Genomic DNA, 16586 nt, shown 5'->3' with positions numbered 1-16586 from the left:
GGAGTAACGGAATACATGTAACGGGATTACATATTTAAAATACAAAATATAAGTAACTGTATTCCACTACAGTTACAATTTAAATCATTGGTAATTAGAATGCAGTTACATTCAAAAAGTACTTTGATTACTGAAGAGATTACTTTGCATTTTATTGTCATTTGTTTAATTTAATATTTAGTCCTTTCAGATGGAAAACATTTATACATATAAATGATCCAAAGTGCATTTGAACAGCGGTGAAACATTTTCTTATGATGTGTTACATGCATACGAGCAGACAGAGAAGTAAGTTTGAAGTAAGTTTGAAGTAAGTTTGGAGCAGAAGAAATAGAAATAAACCTTGTGTAAATTGTTAGCTTCACGCTAAGCTAAAATGCTATTTCTAGCCATTTTACATGCACATATTACCAGACACGATCATATTTATTTATCAAGAAAATTCACATTGGATCATAATTTCTTTTTTTCTAGTAAGATCTTTGATATCAGGGCAAAAATTATATTCTTGATAATAATTTTTGTATTGTTTTCCTGTAAAATATCAAAATATCATTAAAACTAGATCAATTTGTTTTAGGAACAACACTGCATTAGATATTTTAGTTTTTCAGAGAATGTATTTTTAACATGTTTATTTTGTCTAACAAGTTTTTCTAGTCAAAACAAGTGAAAAAAATCTACCAGTGCTGAAGAAGTAATCCAAAGTATTTAGATTACAATACTGGCCTTGAGTAATCTACCGGAATATGTTAAAAAATTACATTTAACAGCATGTATTCTGTAATCTGTAGTGGAATACATTCCAAAAGTAACCCTCCCAACCCTGACTATAAATAGGAAAGTATCTAAATAGGCCCGCCTCACAATTCTGCTGCTTGGTGATGAATGGGGCAGACTGGGTAATGTTACTGATTGTCAGAGTCATTATTTTTACTGGCACGCTTTTGTTTTCTCATAAACGAGATTTCTTGCTGCTGGATACTGCCAGTTATTTTATCGTTTTTGCTTAGACACTAAAGAAGTTTAATGGCAGTTGCATTGTAGTAGCATTTTTTATTTATTTTTATTTCAGTTGGTGAAGCTTATTTATTTGTTTTATTTCAATAGGCTTGGTGTTATTGTGTTTCAAGGCAAGCTATACATTCTGCCAGTGTCTGAAAAAGACAGACAGACAGATATATAGATAGATAGACATATAGATAGATAGAAAAGAAAGAGTGACAGACAGACAGACGGACGGACTGACGGACGGACGGACAGATAGATAGATAGATAGAAAAGAAAGAGTGACAGACAGACAGATAGAAAAGAAAGAGTGACAGACAGACAGACAGATAGATAGATAGAAAAGAGTGACAGACAGATAGATAGATAGATAGATAGATAGATAGACAGAGAGATAGAAAAGAACGAGTGACAGACAGACAGACAGAAAAGAAAGAGTAACACAGACAGACAGATAGATTGATAGAAAAGAAAGAGTGACAGACAGACAGACAGAGATAGATAGATAGATAGATAGATAGATAGATAGATAGATAGATAGATAGATAGAAAAGAAAGAGTGACAGACAGACAGACAGATAGAAAAGAAAGAGTGACAGACAGACAGACAGACAGACAGACAGACAGACAGACAGATAGATAGATAGACAGATAGATAGATAGATAAAAAGAAAGAGTGACAGACAGATAGATAGATAGATAGATAGATAGATAGATAGATAGAAAAGAAAGAGTGACAGACAGACAGACAGACAGACAGACAGATAGATAGATAGAAAAGAGTGACAGACAGATAGATAGACAGACAGACAGACAGACAGATAGATAGATAGATAGAAAAGAGTGACAGGCAGACAGACAGACAGACAGACAGACAGACAGACAGACAGATAGATAGATAGATAGATAGATAGATAGATAGATAGATAGATAGATAGATAGACAGACAGACAGACAGACAGACAGACAGATAGATAGATAGATAGACAGACAGACAGACAGACAGACAGACAGACAGACAGACAGACAGACAGACAGATAGATAGACAGATAGATAGATAGATAGATAGATAGATAGATAGATAGATAGATAGATAGATAGATAGATAGATAGATAGATAGATAGATAGATAGAACTGTAAACTCAGTGTAGAGACTGTGCCATTAATCATGAGTGGGGAAGACTGGTGTAAGAAGAGCCTCCATTCAACGGTCTGATGACAGCATGCAGAAAACATCCCGGTAGCACTTGCTAGAACAACATGGTGAAATAAGTCTGTGGTTTGACATCATTTGACATCATTGCAACTCTTCAGTGCCTGCTCGGAGCTAGAAATCCCACACCTGGCAAGGTTCAGGAACTGGCATGGCATCATTTGAATTACCTAAAAGTAAACAATGACTTATTACTACTTTCGTTGCAGTAAGTACAATTTTAACATTTTCCACTTTTCTGAGTATAACTAGGTACAAAATAAGTAATTACTTGAGTAATATGTTAGGAAACTACTTATTTACTCTTAATTGAGACATTATTTCTCAGTACTAGTACTGGAGTACATACTCTCTTCAGTAGCAATACTTACAGTATACTCAAGTGAAGATGTTCAGTACTCTTCCCACCACTGAAAAGAATTGATTGGCATTTGTTTTTTTAATTTGCACCACACTCTTAAAAATAAAGCTTCATCAGTGGTTCTTTAGGTTCAGTGAGGAACCCTCCTCATATCTAAATAATTTTCAATCCATGTCTTTTAGCTTTGAGGCCATCTATTGTACTACATATGGTTGACAAAATTAACTTTCAGCATATAAACACGTTTAAAATGTAAAACGGAAACAAAAAAAAATCATCCTGTGCTGCACAGATTTTTGTCCAATCAAATGTCCAATCAATTCTCTAGAATGAGAATGTCCCAACCCTAAATACCACCTGCAAGCAAGTAGTAAATGATGGCCCATGGCTGTGACGTAACTAAAGCCTATCGGCTATTTAAAAAAAGGAACAAGCTATATGCCCCACCCAAACTTTCCAAAATAGGAAAAACGTCAAAATACGTCAAGCCATTTCATGAGGTCATTTCAAGAGATTTCAGGGCAGCTTAGAAACAACCCTTCTCAATTATTCAGTTATAGATTGGTATCCTGATTGTATCTTGAACATTTCTAATGTGATAAATCACGGCCATTAGATGTCCCTTTTCACTTTAATTACAGATTAAGGGTAATTGAATTCCACCATCCATCATGAAAATTAGTCGCCAACCCTTTGCTGCTAGCTGCCATGAGATAACTTTTGAATAATCAACAGGTAAGCAGTTATCTTACATCATTGTTGTTAAAACCACAGATTATATCACCTATCCTATTTGTGCTTTTTTTGCAGTCATTTTTGCATTTATAGGCCCAGAGACAGGGACCAACGTCTTAATCTTCTACAGCATCATCACTAATGACAATCGGATGATACCTGGTGGTATATAACGTAGTAGTAAACTTTATTTGGATACTTTAAAATATTTGCTGAAAGTTGTCATGAGTTACTTCCAAACCAGAAGTCAAATGTAATTATCCAGATTCTTATTTGTTTTTTAGACTCTCCACTTAGCAAGCATGAAGACAGCACTAATCTTTAGATAAATGATTAAAGAAAAATAAATAATTTTGGCCCTTTAATTGCAACTGCATATAAATCTAAGCCACACTCAAATCATGAGTTAAGTAGTTTTGGTGGTAGTATTATTGCCAAGCTATTGTCTGTGTTAAGAAAACCTTTAACAACTCTGTATCGGATTTAAAGGCTCATGTATAGAATCTTATAATATTGAAATCTTTGGCTTTTGATGTTACAAGTTTTGCAGGAAATGGGACCCAAATGCAGGAATGCAAAAAATTTAAAGTATCTTTATTAAATCAAAATACAAACAGGAAACAAAAAACACGCACAAGGGAGGCAAACCAGTAAAGTAAAACAATAACAAAACACCTCAAATCTAAGAACTGACACAGACTAACTGACACAACATGGCATACAAAACAAACCAACAAACACAAGAGGAAAGGGAGCACAATATATACAGACTGAAACATGAGGAACAGGTGCAGACAATCAACATAATGAGGACTAGACCAGGGGTGAGGCCAGAGAAAAGAGTGGAGCTGGGAGGACATCCGGGAAACAAACACTGATTCAGAAAGTGGATGGAAACAGACAACAATTTGTATTTTCCTAAGTCAAATTTTTACAAATGTGCTTAAAAATTGTGAAACATTTTAGAAGGAAACTCAGCAACGGACCAGTGGCCTATACCATGAGACTAATTTAACAAAATCAGGGTTCCAGGATTCCAGGTTGTGGGAATTATTCCATGCCAATGATGAGACTGACACGCTATCTTCGTCTGTGGAGCAAGCACCATCTCCTCAACCTATGGGCAACATATGTCCCAGGCCATCAGAATTACAGTGCAGACCTGTTATCATGCCAAAGAGCGATGCTGGGCGAAGGGAGGTTTCCTCCTCAGACTGTCCTGAGGATTTGGGAAAATATTCGGCAAAGCACAGATTGATCTATTTGCCTCTACGGAGAACGCCTACTGTCCCCTCTGGTACTCCAAGTCCCAAGCTCCGCTAGAAGTGGATGCAATGGCCCACAAATGGCAAACGCAAATATGCGTCAACGCTCAAATTTATGTAGCGACTATCTCTGAGTATATTGCACCTGAAGCCGACACCTCTATAGGCAAACATTATTTAATCATAAAGTTCCTTAGGGGAGCGAGGCTACAGTTCCAACTTGGGACCTAACTTTGGTCCTAAAAGATCTCCCCGGGACCCCACTTCGAGCCTCTGGCCTCTGTTGAATTGCATGGGCATTCTCTTAAGACCCCGATACTACTGGCTCTGGCCATATAGTCTTCATACTATATGACTATAAATCCATTATAAGTGCTGCCCTCCTGGCTCACAATGAGGGTTATTCACTGTGGCATACTCAGGACAGTCATCGTCCCACAGGACTGTGGCATCATGTTCTTTAGAGCATTATGCTTCAGTATCCCTTTCTGGGAGGGTTATGTTGTGTAGTGTGGCATGATGGGACTCTGTTCCCCATATATACGTATATGTTCATCTCTAGTCCACGAAACAAAGGTATTTGGGAGGCATTCATCCCTTTTTAGAGCCTTCTTCACTGCATCTCATTCGCCCACTCACATACACATTCACACATCAATGACGGCATAGCTGCCATGCAATGCGCTAGCCTGCCATTGGGAGCAACTTGGGGTTCAGTGTCTTGCCCAAGGACACTTCGGCATGTGGAGTCGTGTGGGCCGGGAATCGAAACGCCAACCCTACGATTAGTGGCCGAACCGCTCTACCACCTGAGCCACAGCAGTATATCTAGAGTCGATATTGTGGATTTCTGAGCCTTTTTTCTATAAAGTGTGCTTAAGAGATACGAGGGAGTGACTTAATTGCATCAGAGATGTCACTTTCCTTACAGCTGATTGGTTCAGTATCTGTTAGCAATCTGTTACCCAGAACAAAACCTGCCACGGAGCAGATTAGCTATGTAGCTTAAGTTACTATGACGATCAACAATGGTAAAAGCTGACCCACCTTACCTAAAATCCAGGGTTGATGCAAACTAAACTGAAACTTACCTGGTTAGCCACTGAAATCGGCTTATTGGTATAGACCACAGAGGGCAGACTGAGCCGGATCATGATATTTTTGCAAACTTTGGCATCTTGGCAAGTGTGAGACATCGTTGAGATCTCTTCTGAAACTCTAGAGAAGACAGAGTTTACTGGGACCTTTTTCTCTCAGAGAGAAGACCTTTTTGCTCTCTTTTTAATCTTGCAGGAGTAACAATTGCGATATTAGAAAGATCTCATTTGTGATTTTTCTTTCCTGCAGGGATTCACTAATTATTGTTAGAATATCTGCTTTTACAGTTACACAGGGAGGTAAAACAGAATTCCTCCTGCGGCCATAAAGGCTCATATGATGATTCACTACCCTGTAAGTTTTGTAATAACCATTGGCTCAACAATGTTAGAGAAGTCTTGTTGAGAGGGGAATTATTAATGAGATCTGCATGTTGGTTTGATGGATGCATCGCTGCATTATTAGAGGCAAACAGATACCTGTTTGCCCTCAAAATCACGTTTAAAGTTTTCAACTGCACTGCATGAAGATTAACTGATAATGTTTCTTCGGTGCTGTTGGAACAAGTAAATTCGATCTGTACCCACAACTGTTACATAAACCTGTGCTGTACTGGAAAAGTTTGCATTTCTTTTACATTTTGTGTATTTTCTATAGGCCTTAATCACAGTCCACGTGTCGTCACATCCAGCTCCGAATAGTAGCGTAACCAAACATCCGCACATAGATCTGTCCATGTACGATCACCATCTTTGTAAAAATAAATTAAACCAACTTAGATGTACTTGGCAGTAAACATCAGCCTTTTAAATAATTTCTTAGGATTAACACTGCATTGCACTTTAATGCGATTCTCAGGGCAAAGTTTTCCCAGTTCATGAGGAGCTGCGTGCTGTTCAAGTGACTCTCTCAGAGGAATAATGTGCTCAATTCAAGTCCATAGCGACCACGTTTAAGTCTAAGTCTTAAGTTGTAAACACTGGGGCATTTTCATCTCTATGTTTTATTATTGTATTCGGTCGTGACTCACTAGTGGACGCTTCCCCAATTTCCGTACTCAAACCACGAGGATATAACTCCATGTTTACAATGATTAAACCAGTTATTTTATGTCATCGAACTCAGGAATGGAAATTATTTTTATTTGAATGGATCTTATATCATACATGGAGATTATAATTAAGTACATGGATGCGTTGGGATCATTACCATCGCAAATACGCAAAAAAGCAGTCAGAAATCTAGGGGTAACCATCGATAATAAACTATATTTCACAGACCACATCTCAAAGACCTCACGATCATGTAAATTTACACTCTATAATATCAGGAAGATAAGACACTTCCTCTCTGAACATGCCACACATCTGCTTGTTCAGTCATTCGTCATCTCTAGACTGGACTACTGTAACGCTCTCATTGCAGACCTCCCTGCATGTGCAATTATTCCCCTGCAAATGATCCAGAATGCAGCAGCACGTCTGGTCTTTAATGAACCAAAGACAGCACATGTTACACCCCTCTGTCTCTCTCCACTGGCTGCCGGTTGATGCACGTATTAAATTCAAGGCTCTGATGCTGCATACAGAGCAGTCACTGGGCCTGCTCCAGCATACCTAAAATAATTTCTGCAGATCTACACTCCCGCCAGACGCATGTGGTCGGCTAAGGAACGTCGCCTTGTCGTACCAACACAAAGAGGCACAGAGGCTTAATCATACCACGCTGGTGGAGTGACTTTCCCAACTCCATCCATGAAGCTGACTCACATTATGTCTTCAAAAAAGTATAAAAAATATATATATATTCTTTTTGCACTTTAATCTGTTTTAAATACTACTATTCTGATGCTAGCGAAATTTTGCAATATGGCTCTTTTCTTGTATTTTCACCGTCTCCTTAAGATGAATCGTTTACGTTTTCCTCTTTTGTAAGTCGCTTTGGAAAAAAGCATCTGCCAAATGAATTAATGTAAATGTAAATGCGAAATTACTCTCTTTACTTTACTTTAATCTTTACTCAGAATATACATTTGCTTGTAACTGTAACAGTTCAAGGATTTGCAAGGAGGCGGGAACCAGCTAAACAGTAAACACAAAGTTTAAACGAGAAACTCAACATAAACAAATGTAAACAAACACAGATACATATGCAACGTGGCCACATTTATCTCGCTATCACGCTGATCAGCTGATTTAGCATCTGCCGTGCTCCATCATGGCCTGGCCACGCCCTCCTCCTTGTCACAGTGACATACCCCTGTCTTGTTCAAATGCACTTTGAAGTGTAAATGTACTCTTGTTTGTACTATATTTATGCATTAATCTAATTAAATAAAAAACATTATTTTACTCCATTAAGTGCTCCCTCCACAAATACATCCTGTTTAAAATCATAAAACACCACAACACCATTTTCCTTTACTTCATTATTCATGAGTAATGATTGGAAGATGAGGTAGGTCTGTTTAGATTAAGTATTTGAGATAAATTGTACATAAAATAAACCATAATAATTCTGTGCTGTGGGCACTGCCATTAAAACCGATTGAAACAGACTGCAGCTGAAGTTGTTTTACGCTACAATGCAAAGCTTCCGTTTGGCAAACGCGGAAGTGTGATAAAGGCCTTATTCAGACGTCTTCAAAGTGCAGCTCACGGTGAGATGGGCAGTTAGTCAGCAACATTAGAACTTAAGAGCCTGCCTATCAAATAGGAGAATCTATCAGAGGTAAATGACTGTAAGAATTGGCAATTGCTGTGATAGCACATCAGACAGACTATAAGAGAAAGAAGAGGTAGGCCTAATGTAGAGACAGGATGAAATGGAGCAATAGTCAGTCTGACAGACTGAACAGAGAGAGGCTGACGGAAAGTAGTAGATACTGTCAGTTCTGAAGGTTCAGAAGACAAAATGAGATGATCCAAACTGATCATCAAAGAGAAAAAAACATAAAGAAAAAGTTGTCATTATTTACTCACCCTTATGTCATTGCATACCACTTTATTTCTTCTGTGTAACGTAAAAGGAACAATTTAGAATATTGACAAGAAAACACACACAAAAAAAAAACACCATAAAAGAACCATAAAAGTATTGTTATTGTGCAATATAGTCATACACAGATCAGCCACAATATCAAAGCACCTGCCTAATATTGTGTAGGTCCCCCTCTTGCCGACAAAACAGCGCTACACGTATCTCAGAATAGCATATCAGATGCTGTTCTTCACACTAAAAAAGTACAGAAAGGTTATCTGAGTTACCATAGACTTTGTCAGTTTGAACCAGTCTGGCAATTCTCAGTTGACCTCTCTCATCAACAAAGTCTACGGTAACTCAGATGACCGCTCTGTACAATTGTAGTGAGAAGAATATCATCCCAGAATGCTATTGCTGGTTTGGCGGCGCGATGGGTAGCTACAATATTAGGCAGGTAGTTTTAAAGTTGTGGCTGATATTATACATAAACAAATAAATAAAAACATAATATATAAAAATAAATAAGATACATTTTAATTACAAGGGGCAACTACAGAGCTGTGATTAATTATATTTTATAAATAAATACAACAATTTCAATGCTTATTCATTTTGTTTTTTTTATATATTATATTAAATCAAAACATAATTTAATGTTATATTCGAAATTATGTTTTGATTATTATTGTTTATTTGATATAATTATCAACGAATAACATACGACAAACAGATGACGGTTCGTGTTGTGATTTTAACAAGGATACGTATCCTCTTACGCAATGAGTACGTCATCACGCTACTTCCGTTTTAAGCACGCTGATATTACTGGTAAAAGAAACCGGTCTCGTTCCATGTGATTTGTAAAGTGAGTCTTGTAAAGTTTATTTCCGTGACAAGCGCTGTTCAAAGATGTCTAAACAGAAATTAATCGTTTTTGACCTCGGTAAGTTGTCAACGTTCACGCTTAAACCTTTTAAATTATGTAAACTTGAAACACAGCGTCTAGCCTCATTACAGGTGTTTTATACAGTATAGATTAAACTACTGTGACGTCACACTGCGCAGCAGATTTCAAAATGGTGGAAATAGGCAGCGCTGCAGAATGTAATAATACATTTTATTGATAGTTATTATAAAGGAATATATATGGTTTACAGTGAAGAAAATCATTCAGTGAGCCTGTATGATTATGTCAGACATGTAGCAGGTTGAAGAATACACACCTTCATATGTCCAACACCCTTCTAAAGCCTAAGAATTTAGGTGGGTACTTAGAAATGAAAACCACCATCAGACATACAGTATGTGTCTTAACTCCTTAAATTATTTACCCACATACAATAAAATAATATTTTGCTTCAATATGATCATATTCCATAAACATAAAACGTAATAACAGCTGTTTCGATTGAACGATATTATTTACTGCATTCAAAATAAATGCAAAGACATTATTTTTATTCACTTCTCCTTTCTCAAACGGTGGAGACGGGATCTGTTCCTCCTGTTATATCATATATGGTGGTCTTGATTATATAAAATCATTGTTAGATTATATATGATCTCATAGTGACAGCACTTTGGAAATTAAGAACAGCTGTTTGCAATCAGAGTTTGTGTAAATTCTTTGTTAAAATAAGATATTATCAAACAACAGCTGCTGCAGGTCAATTGTGTCTAAATGAGCAGATGTGATAACAATGATGGTGACCTGTGAATTATCATCATGTATGTAAAATCCTTAGTTTTTTCTGATGCAATGATATGGTGGAAATTTAAGGAAGCCCTTACCTCCAATAATCTGTGGGAAAAAGAGTGTTTGAACCCCACAAACAGCACTTTTTGGGTGGTTTCAGCGCAATTTGGGTGAAGCACCCATAGACCGCAGTTCTTTTCTGGGCAACCAAAAGAACCCTGAAGGGGTACACAGAACATATACAGTATATATTTATTTATACATACACTGGCGGCCAAAAGTTTGGAATAATGTACAGATTTTGCTGTTTCGGAAAGAAATTTGTACTTTAATTCACTAAAGTGGCATTCAACTGATCACAAAGTATAGTCAGGACATTACTGATGTAAAAAAAAACATCACTATTTGAAAAAAGTCATTTTTGATCAAACTGTTTCAGCACCTGATCCTTGAGTAATCATGCTAAATTGATCATTTGGTACTAGAAAATCACTTGCCATTATATTGAACACAGCTGAAAAATATTTGGTTCATTAAATGAAGCTTAACATTGTATTTGTGTTTGTTTTTGAGTTGCCACAGTATGCAACAGACTGGCACGTCTTAACGTCAATATTAGGTCAAAAATGGCAAAAAAGAAACAGCTTTCTCTAGAAACTCGTCACTCAATCATCGTTTTGAAGAATGAAGGCGATACAATGCTTGAAATTGCCAATAAACTGAAGATTTCAAGACAAAAGACAAGACACCTGACTCTAACAAGGACAGAAAGAGATGTGGAAGACCAGATGTGCAACTAAACAAGAGGATAAGTACATCAGAGTCTCTAGTTTGAGAAATAGACACCTCACATGTCCTCCGCTGACAGCTTCATTGAATTCTACCCGCTCAACACCAGTTTCATGTACAACAGTAAAGAGAAGACTCAGGAGGACTTATGGGAAGAACTGCAAAGAAAAAAACACTTTTAAAACAGGAAAACAAAATGAAAAGTTTAGAGTGGGAGAAGAAACAGACATTGGAAAACAGATAATTGGTCTTTACAAAGATGTTGTTATTTTTCTCTTTGGTTTTAACAGATTACACTCTTTGGCCGTTTTGGGTGGACACTCATGTCAGAGCACCTTTCCACATAGATGACAGGTATACAGTATCTTCTTAGGTTTTAGTGTTTATATATTGTCTATTCTTCCTCAGATTATTTAAACGGACAGTAAATTAAAATCAATTAATTTTATTTGGATAATATTTTCCCCTTCCTTGCACACTGACCGGTTTCCTGTTTCTCCAGCGGCACGGTGAGGGATTCAAGATTGGCTAAGGTTCCCATCTACCGGGATACTGAGAAGATCCTTAGTTCACTCCACAGTCAGGGATTCAAGATCGGCATTGCATCACGGTAAGATTTCAAATGGTCTGCTGTGTTGGTAACAACTAGCTCGTTTGTAACCAGTTCGGTGCCTCGTTTAGTTGCACCACCAGTTCTCAAGGCAAGACTTTGCTTGTAGGTCATAAGTTTATCCACAAACAATCACCGCTGTGCTTTTAATCAAGACACTTCTGATGAACTTCTCAAGATAGAGATAAATTATGATTATTCTACCCATCAATCATATACTGTAAATACAATATCCTCTAATCTTACTGCATATGTCAAATAAATGGCCTTTTTCTGTTCCTCAAAGAACCAGCGAGGTGGAGGGAGCCAATCAGCTGCTGTCACTCTATAACCTCAACCAGTACATTTCCTTCAAAGAGATCTACCCTGGTTCAAAGGTCAACCATTTTAAAAGGTACTGTTCAGTATCAAACAATGTATCTATCAATACATTGTTTGGGCATGAATCTATCTTTGTCAAGTCAAGTGGTTTTTATTGTCGTTTCAACCATATACAGTTAGTACAGTACACAGCAAAACGAGACAACGTTCCTCCAGGACCATGGTGCTACATAAAAACAACAAAGGACCAACACAGGACCACTTGAGACAGCACAACGAAATAAAATACCTATATAAAATACCTATATATACCTATATAAAGTGCACGTGCAAACATGTGCAAAGTACGGGACAGTACAACAAATGTCTGACAATGAACAGGACAATAGACACAGTGAGAGACAGTGCAGCGCCGACCAGTACTCAGTAGTGCAAAAAGATGACAGTTTCTAAAAACGTAAACATAACATACTATGAGATAGTGTTCTATGCACATAGCAGTTATTGAGGTAGCAGACAGTTATAAAGTGACAGTAATTAAAGTGCAACTCAGGACACGTGTGTGTGTGTGTGTGTGTGTGTGTGTGTGTGTGTGTGTGTGTGTGTGTGTGTGTGTGTGTGTGTGTGTGTGTGTGTGTGTGTGTGTCAAACCAGTCTCTGAGTATTGAGGAGTCTGATGGCTTGGGGGAAGAAGCTGTTACACAGTCTGGCCGTGAGGGCCCGAATGCTTCGGTACCTCTTGCCAGACGGCAGGAGGGTAAAGAGTTTGTGTGAGGGGTGTGTAGGGTCGTCCACAATGCTGGTTGCTTTGCGGATACAGTGTTTTTTGTAAATGTCTTTGATGGAGGGAAGAGAGACCCCAATGTGGTGGCTCACTCATGTAGTATCTGTTCATGAATATGAGACACACTGACTTCTGTCTTCAGGCTGAAGTCTGACAGTGGATTCCAGTTTTCTGATATGATTTTCTTTGATGATGAGGACAGGAACATAGCGGAGGTTGGCAGGATGGGTGAGTTATTCTCTTCCACCAACATAGAAACTGCTCTACCGTATTAATGTTGAAAATTGGTGATTGTTTGTTCGGTTAAATCACCATCCATATCCTCTTTTTCAGGAGTTCACTGTGTGTTGGTTCATAATGAGATCAATTGTGATTTAGTCAACAAAGCACTCGAGGAGTTCAACAAGAAGCTGTGACCACCGTCGCAGAGATGCAGTCATTCAGTGTTGCTTAGTTACAGCTTCTGTAAATGAGGAAGAGTTAATCCCATGTACAAAACAATTATATGTATTCAATAGTTTGTAACTGTACAGCACTTACTAATTTCAAAACAAGGTCAATGTTTTTAGATGTAAATGTATGAGACTTTTAAAGGTATTTTATACAAAGAATACATGGAAAAGTATAAAGGTTTTATATTTTTTTGCTTTATATTGTTTGATTGTTTAAAACATGCATGCTTCCTCCATTCTCATGTCATAACAGTATATAAGATAGGTGTGGTTGAGATATAGACCCATATTTAACAGTCCTTTTTTACAATAAATTGTCCTCCATGCCCAGTAGGTGGCGTAATTAATGAAGAATGTGATTCGCCAAAAACAAAAGAAGAACTCTTAGGAGAGAAGAGCGCCAAGTTGGGCTGTTTGAAAGTGGAGATTTGGAGTAATTGACTGCTACCGAAATAGTTGTATAGACTTCTGCAAGCTTTTTCTCGATTTTGCACACCTTTGCCTGACCACAGTTCATAACACAACGCAAGTACACGCTATATTCTCAACGTTGCCTCGTGGGGGTGCTATAGTGGACATTACTGTGAACTGTCCACTTCAACTGTACATTTTCTCTTTCAAGTCATCTACTATCATGACGGAGCAACAGTTTGAAGAGAATATTGCTGAGCAAGTAAGTTAAAGTCAGTGTATTTACAGCTACTTACCTGAATAATAACACATCCGATTTAATTGCACAAACTTCTAATGGTAATCCTATCGCCCCCTTGAGTTTTAAGGTTTGTTACCGCCACAGTAATGCAAGAACACACGGCATGTATGTCTAACCAGACTGCAAAAAATAAAAGAAAATCTTGAGCAAACAGCTTTCCTAAAAGTTGATGTCCACATATGTGGACAGCGGGACTAAGTAGTGCAATTTAAAATAATACGTTATAGAAAGTCAGATTATAATTATTATTTTAATCAAATTTCTTATTATGTTTCCAGGAGTGCTGGCTATTCATGTTTTTGAGATGTTACAGGCATTACAGCTGATTTTCTGTACAGCTGTTTTGGAACAATGTGCATTGGGGAAAAGCACAAATAAAAAACTACAAATAACATTTTTTTTTTTTTCTACTTTGGCAACAAAATCTCAATGTTTTCTCTTTGCACAGTGAAAAACCAGTGAAAGCCGGTGCTTAAGCATTTTATCAATCAGAAATGAGCATAAATCATTCAGATTCAAAGTAATGGCCAGCATTGTCCACTTCAAATAAAATTATACATTATAAATTCTGAATCTAAGTACTGATTATAATTGTCCCATGTCTGCCAAACATCATCTGCAGCCTGAAACTGAATTTATGGTTGGATTTTAGGAGTGAATGCACTTAATCGTATAAGAAGTCTATAGGAAGCTCCCTTGCTCCCTATAGTGAATGACTTAACCTCCAGTGTGCTGTCTGTCTGCACTGGTCACAAAACAGTTCAGAAATTCACCACATGTTCATCCTAATTCCACATAAAGCCCCTGAAACCAACATTTTTCAGGTTTTGGATAAACCCATTGATTCTAAGTGTGATAATCCAGTGAATATAGGATTTCTAAAAAAAAAAAAAAATGGCGCTAAAGTATACAAAGTGGCTCAAAATAGCTCAAATTAAAAAATTAATACATATCAGATGAAACTAGAGACTAATATTTTGACTAAAACAGATTTAAATGTAAAAACTTAATGATGGTTCTTACCAGATGTAGTTTTTTTTCTGACAAACTCAAACTGGCGCCATATGTCCTTTTGTCAGATTAACCCTTTAATGACAGCTAGCGTATTCTGAACTGGGTTCAGTCAGTTCTCTTACGAGAGGTTCTCTCGTATTGCGTAAGCTAGATTCGTGAATTAATCATTTAGACTGGTTTTGTGAACCACTGGACAGACTTGCGTTGTCATCTATTTTAACCTTGTACGACCCCGAAAACATGGACGTTGTGATTTGGCTTTGCTATGCACAACACTTAATTTAAATTCATTGAAACGTATCGGTTACCTAACGTAACCTCGGTTCTCTCTAGATGAGGGAATGAGTATTGCGTAAGCTAGCTTACGCTACGGGAAAGATTCATCTTTTCTGAGATATTGAAGCCAAAAAATTATCCTTAATTTTTGTATCCATTGTCAACGCAGTGCGGCAGCTGCAGACCTTGAGCGAGCTAGCTAGCGAGCTCATAGGTTGCTCTGCGGCAACTGCTGCAGCCTATAGACGAGCTTGGGCGAACTCGCATCCAATGAGAGGCGTCCGCGCGCTCACTGCATCAAAGCCCGCCAAAATGGGCGTGACTAGAGTGCATATAAGCGTAGTTCGTAGGCTGGAACCCTGATTTTCATCTCTTCAGCGAAGCTCTCCGCATCGCTGACCTGGAAGCCGCGTCGCCGTTTGAGGGGCATCTAGCAAGCGTGGACAGCGCTAGAAGAAGCCGGCCGTCTCAGCCACCTTCAGCCATCCTGCGAGCTACGCCATCCGACGACGTATCCTTTTATTAAGCAAGCTAGTTCTCACGAACTATTCACAAAAGAGTACGAGCGTCTTTTTCAAGATGCCTCGCTCCACTTGCGCCTCATGTCGCGCCCTTCTCAGCACAGGAGACCGCCACATCATCTGCGCTCTCTGCCTGGGACTGGGGCACGCAGAGCTCGCCCTCACTGAGGGCGGATGCGATTTCTGCGAGGAGCTACCGATGTCGACCCTGCGGGCTCGACTCGAAGCGGTCAAAGCAGAAACCGCCGCGCCGCCTTACCCTCAGCCGTGCAGGAAGAAGCGCCGCTCACAAAGGCTGCCGGAAACTGTGGTTGAAGCGACTGCCTCGCCGGAGCCTCTCCCTCGAGCATCGCTTTCACCCTCCCCGCCCCCCCGGGACGCGCAGTTGCCGCCGAGCGGCCGCACTGCTGCCATCTCGGATGACGAAGCGGAGGATAAGGGCCGCTGTTCCATCATGGCTTCGGACAGCGAGGAGTGGACAGGCTCCCAAGCCTCCTCCTCAGCCCAGGAATCCAGCAGGACCCGCGCCGGAGTCGAAGGGGAGTTAACACGCCTCCTCACACAGGCCGTCGACCGCCTCGGGCTCGAGTGGTCACCGCCCCTGAGCAGGCACCCAACAGACTCGACGGCTGCTTTCTTCAAAGCCATCGCCGCTCTACACCCGCGGCCCGGGCCGCTCCCTTCCTGCCGGAATTACATACGGAGCTTGCAAAGTCGTGGAACGCTCCGTTTTCAGCCAGGACCCGT

The 16586-nt window shown here is 39.0% G+C and overlaps 1 protein-coding gene across 1 annotated transcript; it reads left to right on the top strand.

Moving 5' to 3' along the window:
- Positions 1-9473: 9473 nt before the first annotated feature.
- LOC127624850 (magnesium-dependent phosphatase 1-like) lies at positions 9474-14489 on the top strand. Its single transcript, XM_052099801.1, has 6 exons — positions 9474-9607; positions 11440-11503; positions 11652-11759; positions 12046-12153; positions 13007-13092; positions 13198-14489. Exons 1-6 carry the CDS (start codon positions 9574-9576, stop codon positions 13278-13280), a joined length of 483 nt encoding a protein of 160 aa, XP_051955761.1. The 5' UTR covers positions 9474-9573; the 3' UTR covers positions 13281-14489.
- Positions 14490-16586: the final 2097 nt, after the last annotated feature.

The sequence above is a fragment of the Xyrauchen texanus genome, chromosome 31 (genome assembly GCF_025860055.1).
Source record: "Xyrauchen texanus isolate HMW12.3.18 chromosome 31, RBS_HiC_50CHRs, whole genome shotgun sequence".
NCBI lineage: Eukaryota > Metazoa > Chordata > Actinopteri > Cypriniformes > Catostomidae > Xyrauchen > Xyrauchen texanus.
This window is presented reverse-complemented; position numbering and strand designations above follow the sequence as displayed.